This window comes from Erpetoichthys calabaricus, chromosome 6, assembly GCF_900747795.2.
Source record: "Erpetoichthys calabaricus chromosome 6, fErpCal1.3, whole genome shotgun sequence".
Classification (NCBI taxonomy): Eukaryota; Metazoa; Chordata; class Cladistia; order Polypteriformes; family Polypteridae; genus Erpetoichthys; species Erpetoichthys calabaricus.
In genome coordinates this window covers 156,690,018-156,713,066 of record NC_041399.2, presented here as the reverse complement: position 1 = coordinate 156,713,066, position 23,049 = coordinate 156,690,018, and the positions used below count along the sequence as shown (strand labels likewise).

Here is a 23,049-nt window from a genome sequence, read left to right as displayed (position 1 = left end):
TCCCTGGAAAAGTCTATTCGGGGGTTCTGGAGAGGACGGTCCGTCAGATAGTCGAACCTTGGATTCAAGAGGAACTGTGTGGTTTTCGTCCTGGTCACGGAACAGTGGACCAGCTCTACACCCTTAGCAGGGTCCTGGAGGGTGCATGGGAGTTTGCCCAACTAGTCTACATGTGTTTTGTGGACTTGGAAAAGGCATTCGACCATGTCCCTCGGGGAATCCTGTGGGGGGTGCTCCGAGAGTATGGGGTACCGGACCCCCTGATAAGAGCTGTTCGGTCCCTGTACGATCGGTGTCAGAGCTTGGTCCGCATTGCCGGCAGTAAGTCAAACCCGTTTCCAGTGAGAGTTGGACTCCGCCTGGGCTGCCCTTTGTCACCGATTCTGTTCATAACTTTTATGGACAGAATTTCTAGGCGCAGCCAGGGTGTTGAGGGGGTCCGGTTTGGTGGACTCAGGATTGGGTCACTGCTTTTTGCAGATGATGTTGTCCTGTTTGCTTCATCAGGCCGTGATCTTCAGCTCTCTCTGGATCGGTTCGCAGCCGAGTGTGAAGCAGCTGGGATGGGAATCAGCACCTCCAAATCCGAGACCATGGTCCTCAGCCGGAAAAGGGTGGAGTGCCCTCTCAGGGTTGGGAGCGAGATCCTGCCCCAAGTAGAGGAGTTCAAGTATCTCGGGGTCTTGTTCACGAGTGAGGGAAGAATGGAGCATGAGATCGACAGGCGGATCGGTGCGGCGTCCGCAGTGATGCAGGCTCTGCATCGGTCTGTCGTGGTGAAAAAGGAGCTGAGCCATAAGGCAAAGCTCTCAATTTACCAGTCGATCTATGTTCCTACCCTCACCTATGGTCATGAGCTATGGGTAGTGACCGAAAGAACGAGATCGCGAATACAAGCGGCTGAAATGAGTTTTCTCCGCAGGGTGTCTGGGCTCTCCCTTAAATATAGGGTGAGAAGCTCATTCATCCGGGATGGGCTCAGAGTAGAGCCGCTGCTCCTCCGCATCGAGAGGAGTCAGATGAAGTGGCTCGGGCATCTGATCAGGATGCCTCCTGGATGCCTCCCTGGGGCCCCGGGGAAGACCCAGGACACGCTGGAGGGACTATGTCTCCCGGCTGGCCTGGGAATGCCTTGGGATTCCCCCGGAAGAGCTAGAAGAAGTGGCCGAGGAGAGGGAAGTCTGGACATCTCTGCTCAAGCTGCTGCCCCCGCGACCCGACCTCGGATAAGCGGAAGAGGATGGATGGATGGATGAATGAATATGATTCAATATTTTTCAGAATGCTGTCTCTATATGTGTGCATGTCTAGCCTGTCAGTTTAGACAATATCTCAAATTTCAGTTTCAGTGCTATTCACTGAATACAGACTCAGAATGCTCTAACAAGTTTACAGGTAACATAAAAATTACAAACTTTACAGAGAGAGAGCACCTAGACCAATATTTGATATATAGACAGTATATGCATCCATAGAATTACAGGGTGGCCAATTCCCATTAAGGGTATACATATTGAGACACTATAAATGAAGATTCAGCTATTAGTTATCAATAGCAGTCATCATCTAGATAAGAAATGTGTGACATTTACATCCCTAGTACAAAGCTGTATAAATGTAAAGAATTATTATTAAAACTGAAACTAGAGCAGAACTACAGAGAGGAATAAATTACTTTTAAACCAAGCTTTCTACTGAAAGTGAAAGAACTGGATAAAGAAATAATGCGATAGAAATAATTAGTCTCAGACTAGCTCACAATAACAAAAGGATATACATTTATCACATTTTATTTATGCTGTACATATCCACTGCCAGATAAAATTAATTTGTAGTCACAAATAAAAGGCAAATACGGAACACAACTAATTGGTAAGCATCATAGTATTTGGTAATTTTTAAGACCCAAATATTGCAAGATTGGTAATTTAATGAAAGGGAATTTCAAAATAAGTGTAATTGGTTTTAAAGTATACATTAAGGCTTTCTATGACACTTTCTACTGCTCCTAAGTGCATTTCAGTAATCTTCATTATCTTGTAACACTATCAGTCAATCATTTTCTACATATCTAAATGTACACCAAATGTCAATTCAAAGGCAAGTCTCACCTTGTTTAGCAGTTCTGACACACCACCTTCATTTAGCGGTGCAAGCTTAGGTCTGTTTGGTTCCTGATGTGCCTTAAGGAAAAAAAAAATGTCAGAAATCTAAAACAAAATGACCTTATGTGTGGGATTTTCTGTTTAAAGAAAGCAAATTATACATTGATTCCAGAATTTGAAAAGTTAAAAACAAATATACACCCAAAAAAAAAAGTTTCAGACATTTCTTCTTGTGAAAGTGTTTATTCATACTGTAGATATAAAAACTTTTCATTTTAATCTTTTAACAGCAGAAAAAATGTAAGAATTTTTATACAAAGAAATCTCTAAAGACACAAGTTCTCTCCTGCCTAATACCTCACACAACAAAGAACTGCAGTCAATTTTCTTTACAGCATTACAAATAGCCACACCTGTAATGTCTGCATTAAGAGCAAGATAGAAACCATCAGTGGACAAGGCGCATGACATTGCAAACTCTAACACACTAACAATTTAAGATTTTGATTTGAAATGTGGAAAACTATTAGAAAAATGTAACAACACATATTAGCCCTAGTTCACATAAGCGTGTGCATATGTTCATCCTATGATGGCCTGGTGCCTTGTTCAGGTGTTGTTCTTGTCTTGTGCCTGATAATTTCTGGAATAGGCTACAGCTGACCCATGATCCTGCCTGGATAAGCAAATTTGGAAGATGGATGGATGGATGGATGGATGGACAGATGGGTGGATGGATGGGTGTATATACCAAGTACATTACTCTACATTAATGGAATTGCAATAATAATAAAGAACATACCTCAGGGATTTTCACTAATGTAACAATGTACTGTAAACATAACTGCAAGCAATGAATATACAATACAACATCTGTGTAAATCCAAGAAAACAGATACACAAACCAATTAATAAGCACCATACCTGCATGAGCATTTAGCTATTATAATTTAAGGGTAAATGTAGCCCTTTAACTTACCTTTTTGCTCGACGATGTAAACTCAGCCTTTTCAAATTCTGCAACTTGCTCTAGTAGCTCCCTTAAAAAGTATCAAATTAAAAGTTAATGTTTATCCAAACCCACCTTTACCAGTGCAAAGGTGACAGTCCCTAACCTGGCATCAGTGGGAATAAGGCCATAAAAAACACACATGGAAAACCATTAGATTGTGCATCATACCCACAAACTGGAAGCTAATTCAGAATCAATCTAAGTAATAGGTACATATATATCAAAAACAATTGATTATTTCACGCCAATAAAAGTAATATAAATTTAATTTTGAATGTCTACATTTAAAACAAATATGTGAAGACTATTAAAATAGTTGATTGCATAAACTATTCTGACTTGGTCCAAGAGCATAAATACTTTTAGAAACATTATCCAAAATCTGAAAGCCCTAGAGCAGATCTGATCATCTGTCTAGATGACAGCTTTGACTGCCCTGAAAAAAATTGGCATTTAATAAATCTTGATGCATTTCTATCCACAAGCCCACACTCATAAGAGATTTTGAAGCTGCTATCATACATGAGGAGACATGTTTGTAGATACTAGTCCCAAAAGAAATGCTTTTTTAAAATATTCAGACCACATATGATACCACAAAATGGACAAAAGCTAACTGTTCTGTGAGGTTCCATGTTCATTTTATGAGGATTTCATTTTACTTACAACATCTACTCAGAAATAATGTTGCCATGTACATTTAAGATATTACTCCAGAGTAAGACATTTGCTACAATATGCCAGTGAGAATAACTACTATTCTATAACAGAAAATCAATCTCCCACATTACTCAAAAATTTTAAAACTGGTATGTTCATTACTCCTGTTACTTTTTTTTAGCATTATAGCTTGCAGTATTTGAGTTACCTAAGCTTAAACATTAAAAAGAGGAAACTAATGTAAACCAAATACTGGGCTTCAGTGCCATCAAAACCAAAAGCTTTTCAATGGTTTCAGTTTAGCATCTTTATGTATGGCACTCTTCACTAAGTGCATGCAAAGTTATTTTAAAATAAGATCAAATTTCACCATATAATATATCAGACAAATCCACCAAAAGTATAATATGTAAATAATGAAAGACAGGATTTTTTATAATTTATACCTAATCTATAAAGGTGAATGTTTGTTTATGGCAGTGTTTGTCCAGTATGCATATCCACACTGTTAAATCTGTTTCTACCAGATTCAGCTCAGATTCCCCATTTGCTCAGGTGAAGACTGTAGGTCATGATTCATTCCAAAATTTAGTTGGTGCCCCCACCCAAGGCAGCACCAATTACCCTGCTTGCGTTTGTCCAGTATGCAAATCCACACTTGTGAACTGATCTCCACCAAATTCTCAATACACTCTCAAACACATTAAAGCTCCATGAAGCAAGGTTATTGGCAGAAGGTGTCAGACCTTTACACTGATACGTGATCAATCTTTTAAGTATTGCAATACGTGAATTTTTTTTTTTTTAAATCAGCTCTCACTTTAGAGAAGCAAAGGCAGAAAAAAAACCTTTTAGACTTTTAGAAAACTGATGAAGGCCAGTAAATATGAAATTAATGTTATCCAAACTACATCAGAACAACCACAGAAATGTCTACCTCCTCTATTTGAAGACTATGAATAATTTTGCAACATGGACAGGCTCTGGTCCCTGCAACCCTGAAGTGGTTTAAAAACTAATGCACAGATGAAACAAAACTAGACTGTAATATTCTTTGAAAAGGATAAATTATTTAAGTTAATGTCTCTATATCTAGACAAGGTGAACAGTTATCTCAGAATTGGTCTCACTTTTCTTAAACTCAGGAATCTGTGTCAATTACCAACCATTTAAAGCATTGGCCTTATTTCTTCCAAGACTATTAACTAATTATTACTAAATTGTGATAGCTCAGGAAACTATTCGACATACATTTTATTTAAGATATAATTTTTTGGAATAGTATCTGCACAGCTGGCTTTAAAACTGAAACTGCATGAGTATATAGGCTAAACTGTAGGGGTTATTTTTATCATGCCAAAGTAACGTCTGTGGTTAAAAGGATGGTTTTTCACAACATGCACTGCACCACAAAAAGGTGCCACTATCTTAAAATACTTCATGGACTTTATGCCACAGGTGTGATCTCCCTGCATGCAGGAAGAAACCGTCAAAAGAGACATTGGCCAACATCTTAGTAATATAGTAAGGACATAGTAATTCAAATGGTAAATACATTCAATTAATTCTTTGAAAATGTCATAAAAATGAATTCACTTAAGAAATATAAGACATTCAGAAATAATAGTAATAATTCATTATAAATAATAATATACACAATTATATAATGTTAATTTTTCACTACTATGTAAATATGGTCTTGAGAACTATTTTCAGATCACTGTCTAAACAGCCTGCGGTGGGTTGGCACCCTGCCCAGGATTGGTTCCCTGCCTTGTGCCCTGTGTTGGCTGGGATTGGCTCCACCAGACCCCCGTGACCCTGTGTTCGGATTCAGCGGGTTGGAAAATGGATGGATGTCTAAACAGCTTGGTGTGGTTACAAGGGGTTTTTTTTTTTCCATTATCCAGATGGAAACAAATGACAACTGGTCATGCAACTGATCACAACCGTAAGTGGGATGAAATGAGGGTGATGAAACATAGATAAAGAATCAAACAGTGACAAAATTTGCTTAAATTGAAAACCCATCCAAATACATTTTGCATTTAGAATTGTGGTAAGTCAAGCAGCAAAAGGGCAACAAAAACAGGTATGTTAACTTCAGGCAAGCCTTAAAGGGCACCAAAGAAGATAATTTAGTAAGTGCAGGATGATATCCTGGATAACCTAAAAGAATATTTAGATAAACACACGTGCCATACTACGTGAACTAGCGTAGCGTAGAACTTCATGGACGCTTATGTTTTGTTATTTTTGTATACTGAATTTTTATTTTAAAATGCAAAATTCTTATTTTAAAGACGAGGGATGTTCAGACTGGCTAATTAAATTAATGGGTGATCCTCAACATGGCATTTATTAAGATGATAAGTGATTGCAACAGAAAATATAACATTACTGCTTTAATACAATGCTGAAATATGCAATGAAAATACATGTGTATCATGCATGCCATATCATAGTCCTATAAAACTGTATTATATTACAAATAAAAACATAAATGAATAGAATTGTGGTAGCCATCAAAAATCATAATGGACTTGTTAAATCTTTCATAGCCAACACCATGCTCTGTTTCACACACTATATGACGTATGCAATAGAATTAGTAGCAATACTGTCACCTGTACAGAGAACAGTGAAATTCCAACCAATAAGCAAAAAGTCACCACTGTATACAGAAAATCAGTGGGCTTGCTCACATTAACTATTATTCCTACTTCTTCTCATCTCTACTTTTCATTCGAAGGTGTTGTATCTACATGTATACAGTATCCCAAAATTTAAAGGGCGGAGTGGTAGCTCTGAGGCTAAGGATCTGCGCTGGTATCCCGAAGGTTATCGGTTCAAATCCCCGTCACTGCCAAAAGAGATCCTACTCTGCTGGGCCCTTGAGCAAGGCCCTTAACCTTCAATTGCTCCAGGGGTGCTGTACAATGGCTGACCCTGCGCTCTGACCCCAAGGGGTATGCGAAAACTAACAAATTCCTAATACGAGAAATTGTATAAGGCGAAATAAAGAACAAAAAAAAAAAAAAATTGGCTAATTTCGTTTTTCTAAAAACACGTGTGTCTACTTAAGTGAGCATGAAGTGATACTCTATGTTTTATAGCTGATGGGATAAAGAATACATGAAATTACACAAAACTGAATTACAGTATGGACAACACCAGATATCTGACACCTTCTTGTTGAGCCTTGGTAGTTGCAAATATTGTACTATCATTGTTTGTAAGCAGTCTTTTCAGCTATAGTTGACAGTATCTCAACTTCTGACATCTACACTGCAGCTAAAATTTACAATGTTATTACTTTCAAAACTCTTCTAAAAACCATCCCTTCCTCATTAGAACTGATAATAAAGTACTCTGTTATGCTTTTATCACCTTTCAGTGGAAAAGCTGTGAATCTATTTTTAATGGTCATCCAGTGCAAATAAGTTTCTGAATACTAATCCCACGGTGTTCTGCTCATTTTGTACATAAATACAAAATTTTCTTAAATCAGGTAACAACATGTTAAATGAACATTCTATTGTTATAATCTTTTATTTAATTAGACAATTTTTGCTACAAGGGCCGCACGGTGGCGCTGCTGCCTTGCAGTAAGGAGACCCGGGTTCGCTTCCCGGTTCCTCCCTGCATGGACTTTGCATGTTCTTCCCGTGTCTGCATGGGTTTCCTCCGGAATTTCTGGTTTCCTCCCACAGTCCAAAGACATGCAGGTTAGGTGGATTGACGATTCTAAATTGGCCCTAGTGTGTGCTTGGTGTGTGGGGGTTTGTGTGTGTCCTGCGGTGTGTTGGCACCCTGCCCGGGATTGGTTTATGCCTTGCGCCCTGTGTTGGCTGGGATTGGCTTCAGCAGACTCCCATGATCCTGTGTTCGGATTCAGCGGGTTGGAAAATGGATGGATGGATGGATTTTTGCTACAGTCCTAGTGCAACCTTTTTAGAAATCTACATGAGGCCGAAAAAAACTGATCATTCCAGAAAATCTGTAATATCAACACACAGCGAAACATATTAAAAAGAAGTATGTAGAAATGGGTCACAATTAATTCACCCCAACTAATTTTAAAATGATTGCAAATTATATTACAAGAATGGTGCCACTGAGAGCCATTGGGGTTTTTATGGCCAAATATAAACCAACAGAAAATCTTTTACGTACCCGACAATTTAAATCTTACATAAGGCATGAGAATAAAATAAAAACTAAACCTGAATTTACAGTGTACTGACAAATGCTTCAAAGGGTGAAATGTTTAAATTATCACAAATGGACTGCTTTTTGGAATACACAGAGTGGAACAGGATGAAAACTTGCTAAGCTGCTTTTTAAAAATAGAGGATCGGGGGGCTGGGGTTGCAAGATATGCAGAAGAATGGGTGAAGGAACCTGAAGTAGAAGAAACAGTTAATCACCAGAAAGAACAATGACCAAATCTACACAACACTAGTCAAGGCAATCACAATAAAATCAACAGAGAAGAATAATGTGCTGATTAAACACTCCTTGAGTCTAATACAGAAGGGGAAGATGCCACAAGTATAGTTAGTTTCCTTTTATAAATGCCCAAGGCCTGTAAATAGTAATTCATTAGCTACCTTACCTCACGTGTTAATATTAACTAAGATTCCTTTAAATATTATAAGTGACATAAGAAGAGCATTATTACATGTTTTTACTTCTTTTAAGTTTTTCTGAATAAGTAACATAAAACAAATAATAAAACATTTATGCAATTCTTTAGTCTTGGTGTCCCTCGATTTTGTTTGCTCCAGTTTAAAATGTAGGAAAAGCATATAAAAAAAAAAAAAAAAAAAAAAAAACTTTTTCCCTATATTTTTTTATGCTTAATGTCTTAAACATATATTTTGCCAATTACAAACAAAGATAGTTATTAGTCATTTAAAAAAATATATATATATCCTTGTAAATAATAAATATTTGATCATTTGACTACTACAAAGCTACCATCTTTATTCTTGAAAGGTGTGGTTTAAAACATTTAAAGATATGTAAGTACTGCAATAGGCCACATCCAGCCCGCAATATGATTTTATCGGGCCCGCTGAAGAATTGTGCAGAAATGCGCTAATTGGACTAATATTCCCATGAGAATCCGCAAAAAAAAACATGGGGTGTTGATAGATTTCAACTGCATTATTTAAAATTGTGTTCGAAATATATTGATATTCCATATTACGTTAATATTAAGATTATTCACAACTTTATTTAATACTGAATCGTAATTGTATACTTTGCGGTATTTCTTTGTACTTGTTCGGCCTTGATTGACAGTGTCAATTTACAGCGTTGTAGGTAGCTCTGGCCCTGTAACTAATCTTTAAAGTGAACCTGGAAGTTCATTACTAGTCATTACGGTTAATTGTCCATAAGAATACTTGCACTGGTGCAGTGTAATACTCAATTTGTAATTGCATAAATTTATATTTAAAGGTGCGTATTCACTTATTCATATATTTGCTTGCACAGAGTTCTTGTGATTTCAAAATTTCAAAATTATTTATAAATTTATTCTCTTTTATAATTTTAACAAGGATGGGAAAAAGAAAAGAAAAGCTGATCATGAATGTCATGTATTTAATGAAGAATGGGGCATAAAATACTTCTTCATACAATCGAAGTCAAAGGACAAAGCTGTATGTCTCATTTGTAAAGACAACTGTTGCAGTGTTGAAAGAATACAATATACACCTCCACTATGAAACAAAACATGCATCAAAGTTTTCGCAATTTAAAGAAAAGGAGCGTTCATTTAAATTTGAATCATTATGTCGTTGTCTGTGTTCTCAGCAAGACTTATTTACGAAAGCAAACTCAGAAAATGATTGGTAAGCTACAAGGTTGCTTATGTTTTGGCTAAAAGAGGAAAACCATCCATCGATGGCAATATCATCAAAGAATGTATGATGGAAGCAGTGGCTGAGTTATGCTCAGAAAACATTTTAAAATGATGTCTTGTGCCAAACACTATTGCTCGTCGGGTCGAAAATATGGGAAATAGCATTATCCAGCAAGTTGTAGGCAAAGCACAATGTTTTAGTTGGTATTCTCTCCCGCTAAATTAACTGATGTTTGTAATACCTCGCAACTCATAGTATTTTTTCGTGCCGTCAACAATGAACTTAATGTCAAACAGGAATTAGCATCACTTCACAGCATGCATTGCACTACAACAGGAGAGGATATCTTCAAAGAAATTCAAAAAACACTAACAGAATATAATTTGGACTGGAATTGTCTGCAGTGTGTGACAGTTGATGGAGGAAAAACATGTCTGGTATAAAGATGGGTTTGGTTGGACAAATCATAAAAGCTTGTGAGGATGCATGAATATCAAAACCAATGTTTCTTCACTGTATTATCCACCAACAATCACTTTGTAGAAAATACGTTGATATGAGCTGTGTCTTGAAACCTGTTATTTCTATGGTAAATTTAATTCGCTCTCATGCACTTAATCATCACCAATTTGACTTGACATATTATACTGCAGTTTGATGGCTTAGCTGTGGAAAGGTTCTTTCACACTACTTTCATCTCAGGAATGAAATTGATATATTTCTTACCGAGAAAAACCATTATGAACCACTTTTATAAGATACCGACGGGCTTTGGAAATTGGCATTTTTTTCAGATCTGGTGAACCACATGAACAATTTGAATTTAACGTTGCAGGGTGAAAATAACTTAATTTGTGATGTATTAACTCATATCAAGGCATTCAGAGCAAAGTTGATACTTCTGGAAGGCCAGATGAAAGATTGTAACTTTCCTCATATGCCATACTGTGTAGAACTGCATAAAAAAGGTGAAGCGGAATTTCCTTTCTTGTTCGCAAATTTAGTTATTTCAGACCTTAAACAACATTTTCAGAAGCGATTTGCTGACTTGGATGCCAATGCTAGGGAAATTAGATTGTTTCAAAATCTGTTTGACTGTGATGTTGCTGATGTCCCAAGTCAAATTCAAATGGAAATTACTGAACTTCAGGCAAATGAACATATTAAAGATAAATACAAGGAAGAAAACTTGATTGATTTTTATAAATTTTTGAACTCTGAGCAGTTTCCAAATTTGAAGAAATTTGCTTGTAAATTTATCTCCATTTTTGGTACAACGTATCTTTTTGCGAACAAATTTTTCCCCAAATGAAATATATCAAGTCAAAATACAGGGCAAATTTATCTGATGAACATTTGAGGTCATTACTTGTAATTAGTGTTTGAACCTCAGTTTAATAAGATTTTAAAAACACAAAAACAGTTCCATCATTCACATTAATAGTTTTATTATAATTTGTGTTGAAAATATGAGAATTTGCTGGCAGTGTTCGTCGTCATTAATACATGATAATTTAATCTCACATACTCTGTAATTAGTTTATATAATTTTCTGACTTCAATAAAACTCATATCTAAAATTATTTATCTTTTTTTTTTCTTTTTTTTTTACTACGGCCCACTGAAAAGTGCTGAAGTACCCAATGTGGCCCTTGTGGCAAAAAGTTTGGAGACCCCTGATCTAAGCCATAATTAACTATCATTAACAATCTCAAACTGCAGCATATTAAAAATTGCATACTGTTGTCTGTATGGGTCCATGAGGATCGATCGGTCACAACATTAAAATGTAATTTAAAGATAAGCCTGAATAGCATCTAAATATTTTAGTCAGGTTTATTCCTACCAAAAGTTTTTTCTACCTTTACTCCAACATTATTTTCACCAGATAAAATTCAACTTTTTTACTATTACACATTTTCTTATATTGCCTCTTTGCAAAAATGCCTGTGCATATCCCAAGCTCTACTTTATTTTTTGATTATGCAATACTGCTATTGAGAAGATTACAACAATTCTTTGGTTATGTTTAGATTAATTAATTGTATTAGTGTAGAAAAATATGAATATGGGTGGAAGTATCAGATGAAAATTGTTTATGGCACTAGGTAACTCAAATTATACTCAGATACTGTTACTTTTTTCATATTACCCATTTTTTTCCCCAGTTTTTGTTGTTTTCTACATATACATTATAATTACCATACCTGTTTTCCAGTTCAGAGATGTCGGACTGCAATTTTAAATAAAATTTCTCAGCCTGAGAAAAGAGTTGGCGCAGAAGTAGTACATTAGTATGAGCTGTGTTGATGAGTTCAGACTCAACCTCTCCATGGACAACAACTTGTAGGCCATCAAACATCTCAGAAACTTCATCAACTGTAAAGGTGTCTTCTACCAGTCTAAAATATAAAAGAAAAAGCAAAATATGAGTCAGGTCAGATCAAGTTGGTGAGCATGCACCGGTACAGGAGTTCAGTCTTTGTCTCAGGTCGCTGGATAGCGTCCATGTCTTGCAACCATATAACAAAACAGGAAGCACCAGGATTCTAAAGACTTGGACCTTCGTCATTTTGCAAAGATATTGGGAGTGCTACACACCCCTTTCCAGCAACCTCATGACCCCCTTGCTCTCCCAATCCGTTTACTAACTTCATAGGAAGAGTCACCAGAGACATGAATGTCACTGCTAAGGTAAGTAAACCTCTCGACATAGTCAACACTCTCTATGCAAACAGACACACTGCTGATGGCTATGCCCAAGAGGTCATTAAAGGCCTGGATCTTGGTTTTTATCCAGAACACTCTAAAGACCAGAAATTCAGACTCCTGAAGAACTCTCTCGAGAGGCCCGATCAGAGCCTCCATTTACTCTAAGGAGATCACAGCTTCGTCAGCAAAGTCAAGATCAGTGAATCTTTCTTCATCAACAGATGCCCCACAGCCTCTAGACAATCAGTCCATTCAAGCACTGAACAGGGTAGGAGCAAGAAAACACTCCTGACAAACCCCAGAATCAAATGGGAAAAACACAGAGGTTCTGCCTCCACTCTCCACAGCCCTCACAGTAACAGTGTACAGGCCGGCCATGACATTCAGCAACTTGGGGGGTATACCAGAAAGTTTCAGAAGCCCCAGCAGCCGTTCTTCTCAGTTCCCAGTACAAACCGGAGTTGCCATTAAGCCATGCACTGCGATTCCTCTCGATAATATCCAGGGTGCCCAGCGAGATGAAACACCTACTTCTGGGAATACCAGCAACACCAACACAACCCTCAGCAATTTTCAGGGTCTTGCAACGGAAGGTATTCATCATGGCACCGCAGATGGCAGCCTCGGTGCCTCGTTCCTTGGTGCTTTCTCTGTTTTTGTTTGTTTGTGCAGTGATAAGCTGCCCCCCTCTGATCACATACAGCAGACAGGAACTCTTACACATCGGTCAATTCGCTGGTGAAATTTTTTCACCGTCTTTCACTCAAACAGAATACTTTACAGAACTTTTAGTCGGAGGAGCAGCCGCCCTTTACGGAATTAGAAGGAGACGCCGACGAGGGAAGCGAGCCGGAGCGCTTGTTAAACTGCGCCACCGGGGATTTCGAACTGCGCTCCCTTCAATTCACCTGGCGAACGTTCGCTCTTTGGCCAACAAGATGGACGAACTGCTTCTGTTAAACAGAACAAACACGGACTTTTCCAGATCTGCCGTCCTGTGCTTCACTGAAACCTGGCTTGGTGAGCACATCTCCGATAGCGCATTATACCTGCCGAGCTTCCAACTTCTCCGTGCGGACCGCGTCATGGAGCTCTCGGGGAAAACGAAAGGAGGCGGAATCAATTTCTACATAAATGAAGGTTGGTGTACAGATGTCACAGTACTAATCAAAACATGCAGCCCTCACTTAGAGTTTTTTTTCATTGACTGTAAACCGTTCTATTCACCGCGGGAGTTTTCCTCGTTTATTCTGGTTGGTGTTTACATCCCACCTCAGGCCTGTGTTAGTGAAGCATTACAACACCTGGCTGACCAGATAACTAACATGGAGCACAAACACCCGGACTCCCTGCTCATTGTTCTTGGTGATTTTAACAGAGCAAACCTCAGGCAAGAACTGCCAAAATTCAGTCAGCATATTAAGTGTTCTACCAGGGACAAAAACACACTGGACCACTGCTACACTACATTAAAGGATGCTTATCGCTCTGTCCCTCGTGCTGCCCTGGGACTCTCTGACCACTGTTTGGTTCATCTTCTCCCGACTTACAGGCAGAACTTAAGATCTGCAAAGCCTGTGGTGAAAACGGTGAAGAGATGGACCAACGAGGCAAAGCTGGAACTACAAGCCTGCTTTGACTGTACTGATTGGAGTGTTTTTGAGTCTGCAGCGACAGACCTGGATGAGCTTACTGACACTGTGATATCCTACGTCAGTTTTTGTGAGGATATGTGTGTGCCCATGAAAACTTTTCGCACATACAACAACAACAAACCCTGGTTTACTACAAAACTCAGGCAGCTTCGTAAGGCTAAGGAGAAGGCCTACAGAAGTGGGGACAGAATCCTGTATAATCAAGCCAGAAACACACTGACAAAGGAGATCAGAGTAGCAAAGAGGTGCTACACTGAAAAGCTGGAAAATAGGTTTACAGCCAACAACCCTGCATCAGTGTGGAGAGGTTTGAAAGACATCACCAACTACAGGAAACCATCCCCCCATACTGAAGAGAACCATCAACTGGCCAACGAGCTGAATTTGTTCTACTGCAGGTTTGATAATCCCTCTTTCACACCTCTCACCCACGCCAATCAAAATACACTCCCAGCACTCACTACCAAGCCCCTGCCCCTCCCCACTGACACCATACCTGCACTCAGGATCTGTGAAGGGGACGTGAGTCAGCTCTTCAGGAGACAGAAGATCAGGAAGGCACCAGGTCCAGATGGTGTGTTACCCTCCTGTCTTAAAGTCTGTGCTGATCAGCTGGCCCCCATATTTACACAGATCTTCAACAGATCCCTGGAGCTATGTGAAGTTCCCTCCTGCCTTAAGCGTTCCACAATTATCCTGGTTCCAAAGAAAACCTCCATTGCAGGGTTAAATGACTACAAGCCAGTCGCCCTGACGTCTGTGGTCATGAAATCCTTTGAAAGACTGGTGTTGACCTACCTGAAGGACATTACAGACCCCCTGCTTGACCCCCTACAATTTGCTTACCGAGCAAACAGGTCAGTGGATGATGCAATCAACATGGGACTGCACTACATCCTGCAACATCTCGACTCTCCAGGGACATATGCTAGGATCCTGTTTGTGGACTTCAGCTCGGCGTTCAACACTATCATTCCAGAAGTCCTCCACACCAAACTCACTTGGCTCACTGTACCAGCTCCCATCTCCCAGTGGATCACAAACTTCCTGACAGATAGGAAGCAGCAAGTGAGACTGGGAAAAATCACATCCAGCACACGAACAGTCAGCACTGGCGCCCCCCAGGGATGTGTCCTCTCTCCTCTGCTCTTCTCCCTCTACACAAATGACTGCACCTCAAGAGACCCGTCTGTTAAAATCCTGAAGTTCGCAGATGATATGACATTCATTGGCCTCATCAAGGACAGTGACGAGTCTGTATACAGACGAGAGGTCGAACAGCTGGCCCTCTGGTGCGGTCAAAACAACCTGGAGCTGAACAAGCTTAAAACTGTGGAGATGACAGTGGACTTCAGGAGGAGCCCCCTAGTGCTGCCCCCTCTCACACTACTCAACAGCATTGTGTCTGCTGTGGAAAACTTTAGGTTTCTGGGATCCACAATTTCCCAGGACCTAAAGTGGGAACTAAACATAAACACAATTGTTAAAAAGGCCCAGCAGGGGTTGTACTTCCTGCGACAGCTCAGGAAGTTCAACCTGCCTCAGGAGCTGCTCATCCAATTTTACTCTGCAGTAATCCAGTCTGTTCTCTGTTCATCTATCACAGTCTGGTTTGGCTCAGCCACAAAACAGGACAGGAACAGACTTCAACGGACAGTCAGGATTGCAGAAAAAATCATTGGTGTTGATCTGCCCTCCATTCAAGACTTATACAGATCTCGAGTCAGGAAACGGGCAGAAAACATCATTGCAGACCCATCACACCCTGGTTACAACCTTTTTCAACTTCTTCCCTCTGGTACGCGCTACAGAGCACTGTACGCCAAAACTACCAGACATGTGAACAGTTTCTTTCCTCAGGCCATCACTCTCATGAACACTTAAGTCAATCTCACAGCATCAGGGACAATACTAGGTAAAACCGGAGTCCAATTCCTTGTATGTGTACATATACTTGGCCAATAAAGCTGATTCTGATTCTGATTACATTAGGATCGTAGTCACACCGAAATCTGCAAGTTCCTCATACAAACTACATCTGATATTGAAGTCTGGCCAAGTCCAGCTTCATTCTCCTCATAGGTGGTTGCCTTCAAGAGCTAAACTGGATCTTCTGAGAATAGCAACAACAAGTCCATGGTGAGAATTCATAAACTGGGCACTTTTGTAGACCCTGCAGTTCTATAAGAGCATCCAGCGTCTGCCCAAGAGGATGTGATCAATCTCCTTCACCGCACCACCAGTATTGGAGTACCAAGTCCAACGATGCGGCTCAGAGTGCTGGAACCAGGATCCAGCAATCCACAGTCCCTGACCTTTACTTTTACCACCATCGCCAGACCCATGGGACTGACGCAATCCTCATAGCCAGCCATGTCAGTGCTAGTGATCACACTGAAGTCATCCAAGACCAGAGACGTGTCACCATGAGTGACAATGAATAAGTTACAGCCCAGTGTAACATAAATTAACAAAAATGTTATCAATACTTCAAAATAGGTTGTCATCTCTCTCTATATTAAAGAAATTCCTGGAATGGAAAGCAAATGCAAGGCTACGATACGTGATAATCTCGAAAGACATTTTAAAGACCCATGAGACCAAGGAGACTTGTCACGGTGCGTCTCGCGGGGACCGTAAACATGAGACTTGGTGCCAAGAGATTGTCCCAGGGCCGTAGCAAAAAGGACAGCGGGTGTACAGGCTTTAACACTAGAATTACCAGAGTCTACGAAAAAACTTGTAGATCCGGCCCACCTTAAAACCGTTCTCACCTCTCTTTTGTCTTCTAAATGTGCCCCCACCGTCGCAGAACGCTCACTAAGTTTTCCCAGCTCATGCCTTGTTTGATTATCTGGGAGTGACTGAACTGCTGGAGTTTTAGAATGGAAATAATAGATCGCTATTTGGAATACATGCATTTCATGCATGTTCCGTTTCTACAGTAATCTGTGTAAACACATTGCTAAAACAGAAACTTTTTCATATTTTAGTAATAAATGTTACAAAATGTAGGCATAAACTATAGAATCTGTGAAGCCTGAAGTCCAAACATCAAATAAACACTTTCACAAACGGTTCAAAGATGATACAACAGCTTCCGTGGCTTAACGCTACGGTTTGCTGACTTGGAGTACAGCTGCCCTACCATGCAACAGAGACATGAGTTCGATTCCCAGCTTTGAAGAAAGTGTTTTTTTTTCCTCAAACGGACATTGAATTTATAAATTGGTATGCACTGTAAATCGTTAACTTTAAAATGTCAATCGCGGTTATTTCTGTTGATTAATTCATGCTTTTTTACTTAAGAGTCAGAACAGGAGCTTTTTCAGCTTATTCAGCTTCTGATCTGACTCAAACAGCGCCAGTATAACTTCACACCCAACCTGACGCTGTTCGTTTTCAAATAATATTGCATTACTTCGACGATGTTTTGTGATTGGTACTATTCGCGTCATAAAATGATTTCTTCAAAACGTCACATATATTTGTCTCTTTCTTTTTTTAAAATGTGCGTTGTAGCACTCAGCAACTGGCCACCTGCATGTTCTTGCGCACACTGAATAAGACAGCACTATATGCAATCATTAGATTCAAATGTTAACAGTTATATAGCACAGAATGGAAATCAGCAGTTCTTAGCATTCCACCACACAAGCTGTCATATCAACCGCCTACTGTAACTTGCTTTCTTTTTTCTTCAGTTATAGTCTTGAATAAAAGTGCACTTGTTTTGTTTTACTTTTACATCAACATATGTTCCTGTGTTTGAGCTACATGGGCATGCTCAAAAAATACACATATAATGCCACGAAAAGTGCATGCAGACACTTCAGTTCGCAAGCATTGGTACGACAATGCAGTCACAAGTACACTGCAGAGCTTTAGCATGTCTTTATGTGAAAACAGCAGTGTCAGATGGGGAGTGTCTGATGATTGCATATAGCGCTGAAGTTACTTTTCTTTACTATGCTTTCCTCTGCATGTCCTGGAGTACAAAAGAAACAACATACAGCAACACGTGGGGACTGGCAATATTGGGGGAAAAAAACACGCGGTCATATGTATCGTGATACACTGCAGAACTATAGCGCGTCTTTATGTGAAAACAGCAGTGTCAGCTGGGGGCGGTAGGGAAGGATCCTGAACGCGACTGAGACAATGAAAAGTGAATTAAAAAAAAAATAAAGCTAACCTTTACAAATATCATAAATTACACCAGCTGTTACAGACTGAAATCAAATGTATCTTTTTATTCTAAAATAGTGAAAATAAGAACACTTCTCAAAAGGGAGTTGTGCAGGATCGAACTCATGACCTTCTGATTCCCAGTCAGCGACTGATACTGTTGCGCCACGGAAGCAGTGATAGCTAATGTGTGTCAATGTCGCACACTAAGGCGGCATTTTTTTGGCGGTGGCTTTTTTTTGGTACCTTTTGTGAACGTGTTTCTTTGATATTTGGACTTCAGGCTTCATACATTAGGGCGGCACGGTGGCGCAGTGGGTAGCGCTGCTGCCTCGCAGTTGAGAGATCTGGGGACCTGGGTTCGATTCCCGGGTCCTCCCTGCGTGGAGTTTGCATGTTCTCCCCGTGTCTGCGTGGGTTTCCTCCGGGCGCTCCGGTTTCCTCCCACATTCCAAAGACATGCAGGTTAGGTGGATTGGCGATTCTAAATTGGCCCTAGTGTGTGCTTGGTGTGTGGGTGTGTTTGTGTGTGTCCTGCGGTGGGTTGGCACCCTGCCCAGGATTGGTTCCCTGCCTTGTGCCCTGTGTTGGCTGGGATTGGCTCCAGCAGACCCCCGTGACCCTGTGTTCGGATTCAGCGGGTTAGAAAATGGATGGATGGATGGATGGGCTTCATACATTATATAGTTTATGCCTACATTTTGTCATTTGCTACTAGAATATATAAAACGTTTCTGTTTTAACAATGTGTTTACACAGATTACTGTAGAAATGCAACACATATGAAATGCGTGTGTTCCAAATAACAACCTATTATTTCTACTCTAAAACTCCACTTCACTCCCAGATAATCAATCAAGGCATGAGCTGGGAAAAGCTCTTTTACGTTCTAAGTCGTTGGGGGGATGGAATAGCCGGCTGCTGGCAGCTTGTCTTTATCAGTACATTTAGATGACAAAAGACGCTGACGGAGAGGTGAGAACGGTTTTAAGAAGCGATTTAAGGTGGGCCGGATCTACGAGTTTTTTCATAGGCTCTGGTAATTCTAGTGTTAAAAGGATCGAAAAGCAGCACGACAGCAGCTACCCCAACTGAACGCAAGCAGAGTTATACATCCTGCAAGAAAGAATTCAACATCGCCCGGATATTGCTTTTACAATGTCACGCGAGACCAGGCAGTGAGCCATCATTTAAAACAAGTCAACAGACCTCTAAGCTAGCAGTTGTTGGTTGCTTTTGGCAAGCAAGCATCATGTGCTGCGAGCTCTTAAAACAACGACATGCGACAGGCAGAAGAGGCAGCTAGCAAGCAGCAAAAAGACAGCAAATGATCCAAAGGCATAACCTTAGCGTATGTTCAGCCCCAACGCCCTTCACAACACGAGCAGTATTATACGTCTGTAACCACGCGCTGGGCAGGAAATAAAGAAACAAGTATTGTTTTTACAAAAGTGTTTAAAGTAAAAGTGAAAATAATGCATATGTAACAATTCACAAGAAAATAACAATCTCTTTAAATTGTAGATTGCCTGCCTAAGGTAAAGTCATCCCTGATGAATGGGGACGTGGAAATGAGGGGTCCTTTCATCGGATTGGCGCTATTTCAGATGTGGAATGGCAAAATTGGGGACCCGCGAGACCAAAGACACACCCTACTTACAATCTATTAAATAGGACAATAGGCAGCAAAACATTCAGTCTTGTGAAGGATTTGAGCACACACAGATCCAGGGCTCTCAGCACATATAAAGCATATAAGGACAGTACGGTACGTTACAAATTAAATGTCTACATCTAAGCGAAGAAGTAAGCAGCGAGGAGAAAAGAGACTCAAATGCGTTGGACAGAAAAAAGAGCAAAAAAGAATAATCGAGGTGCAAATTCAGAAAATAAGGAAAGTAATTATCAGCCCGGAACAAGTGGAATTGGAAAAAAAAGCACGTCCAATCCGGCTCAGAATTAAAAGACAATGAGTAAAAGAAAAAAGAACTTCATAAAGATGTTAACAAACGTTAGTGCTAAACACATGCAGAGCAGGTTAGAGACTATGAAACCAGGGAAATTAGAAAGGCTCAAAAAAAAACAAAAAAAAAAAAACTGCGCTATACACATGTGGAGAAAGTTAAAGGATATGAAAGTAGGAAAATTAGAAAATATAAAAAAAAAAAAAAAAAAAGAAAGTAAAGATTGCAGAAGCGCAAACAAAGAAACTGCCTCATTGAACTATGCACCAGTCTAACTTTGGTTTTGCACAAGAAGTATTACACTATTGCACCTTAACACTTAATTCTACTTTATTCACATAATTGTACTTATTTATTATGTTCCACTGTACTGTTACCTTTCAATCTATGACTTTTTATTAATCTAACTGATATTCTTCTAACTTTGCACAGTTTTTGATAAGCGGATCAGGATGCATTTCACTGCGTGTTGTCCTGTATAACTATGCATGTGACAAATAAAGAATCTTGAGAATTTCAAAAACGGAGTTTACCGCACATGCATTTATTGGTTACTTTGTTCATGTATATATTATATATTTATCTGTCTGCTTATTTAAAAAGCTACATTTACCCCAGGAGTCAAAAACGTTCTGTCTAGCACTTGTACAAAAACCTAGACAAAAGCTGGGGTATCACCTTGGTAACCCCATGTACTTTTGGAACTGTGAGAGGAAAATAGCACGACTTTACAAACAGGAGTCCAATGCAGAACTCTACTTACTTTTTTACTTTGTAAAAAAAAATTATTAACTGCTGATGATGTAGATCGTTTTGTCTGTGCTGAAATTCCAAACAGAGAAACCTATCCTGACCTCATTAAAAAGATTCAGCATATTGGGACTCGCAAGATTACAAATATTGTTTTTACAGAAGTTCTGAACAATTCAACAATTCAAAGAAAAAAAAAATCTTAAAAGTGTGTATCCGGAAAACCAAACACAGGGGTTGGAGAGTGAAGCGAGCAGGGGGCAAAGACCCCTAGTTTAAAATAAAAAACAAACTAAATATACAGATAAATGTAAGCATTTTGATAAAATGATACCTGACAGCATCTATTAGTATTTAATATTATATTTATTTTATGACTTTTATCTTTAAAAGAGCAATTTTAGTATATTTCTGAAGAGGGATAAATACTAGAACTGTTACATTACAGCACTTAAAGCAGATTGTAACTTGCATTTTTAAACTCATGTGCTCTCATGGATTAGTTTTGCTCCATTTTACACATACTTTAATGATAATTTGATGATTCGTTTTTCAAAAGATATGTAAGTTGGTAAAATGCAAGCATATCAAATTTTCTGTAGCGTTTCATTCTATGTATTGTCAGAAATTGTTGTTTAATTAATGAATTCCTGTATTTTTGAACATACTTAATCCAGCTCAGGATTGAAGAGGAGTCAGAATGTATTCCAGTAACTTCAAGTTCATAGTTGTTTAATTAATTAAAACCAAACTACAAAATAACGTACAAAAAAAAGACGTTAGCAAACGAACACTAAAAATTCACATTGTGATTTTGTGGGTCTGCATATCTCTTCTAATCAACTCCTCCACTGCACTTCAATCCGTTCCCTCGATTACTTGCAGTCAAATTCAACCAAGAAAGAGCTACAAAACAAGCTGGAATAAAATTAATCCGTCAATCCCTATTGTAGTTTATGGATTGCAATACGATTTACATGTAGTTTCAAAAAAACAATGTATATCACTTGAACCCCTTACTTACCAGCAAGCTGGTTTGAAGGGAATTTCCCTTAGACAAAAATAATATAAGTATTTTGAAAAAATGCCACCTACAGTTATGTGTTTTGTAAGGAGCCCCATAAGGAACAAAGTGGTTATTATTTTTTTTTTTTCAATAAAAAATAATCTTGTGTGAACTAGATACTTTTACTTTCACATGAGCACCAGATACTATCGCTTGTGCCTATACGCCATCTCCTGTTAACAGAACATAGTGCCAGTTATGTATCTCTATACAAAGGGGTGCACATAAGTGGTGCGCAGGTGCACATGCGCTATCAAAATAAACAATGTGCACCAGATCTAATGTTGTAACATGCGTTTGCATACCTAAGATTTTAGGAAAGATATGTGCTAAACATTGGACTGCAGTATGAGCCACTGCTTTTATAACTTTCTTTATTCATCAAAATGTCCAAGAAGCAAGCTCCATTAGATAGATAGATAGATAGATAGATAGATAGATAGATAGATAGATAGATAGATAGATAGATAGATAGATACTTTATTAATCCCAAGGGGCAATTCACATTAAGCAATTACTTTGGTGTTCCTCCACCTCCAAAGAAACACCAGTCTGAACCTGAACTGCAAAAGAAGCATGCGTTCTCGGAGGACAAATGGCTGCAGGAGGTCAGCTGGCTTCAAACGAATGACGCCCACACTGAAATGTGGTGCAAACTATGCCGTGAAAATCCCACAGTGGCAGATAAAAACAGCGCCTTTTATACAGGTACTAAAAACTTCAATCATCCAGCTTTTGATAAGCATGCGAATAGTAGAGAGCACCAGAAAGTAGTGCAAGTGGTTGATAACATGCACAGCCAGGACCAGAGGCCCAGTGATCCAATCGACAGATAACAAGAAAAGCTGACTGAAGAACAGCATCAAGCACTGAGTAATGTTTTTTTGTTGGCCTTTCACAAAGCGAAACATGCACGTCCTATGTGTTCATATAAGGAGGATATTCTGCTTCTCAAGAGGCTTGGAATTAACATCGGGACCAATTATCATTCTTGAGAAGGCAGGGGGCGTATCATGCAGTGCATCGCACAGACAATAACTTCAGATTTGAGTGAAAAACTG

The 23,049-nt window shown here is 39.2% G+C and overlaps 1 protein-coding gene across 2 annotated transcripts in view; it reads right to left on the bottom strand.

Annotated features, from left to right (window-relative positions):
• lztfl1 (leucine zipper transcription factor-like 1) overlaps window positions 1-23,049 on the bottom strand; it is an 85,485-nt gene that overhangs the window by 41,268 nt on the left and 21,168 nt on the right. For both annotated transcript variants that reach the window (XM_028804040.2, XM_028804039.2), the window contains exons 3-5: window positions 11,861-12,055; window positions 3,085-3,145; window positions 2,112-2,183 (exon numbers count right to left, since the gene is read on the bottom strand). In XM_028804040.2, coding sequence (XP_028659873.1) covers window positions 2,112-2,183; window positions 3,085-3,145; window positions 11,861-12,055 — 328 coding nt within the window. The remainder of the gene's footprint in view (window positions 1-2,111; window positions 2,184-3,084; window positions 3,146-11,860; window positions 12,056-23,049) is intronic.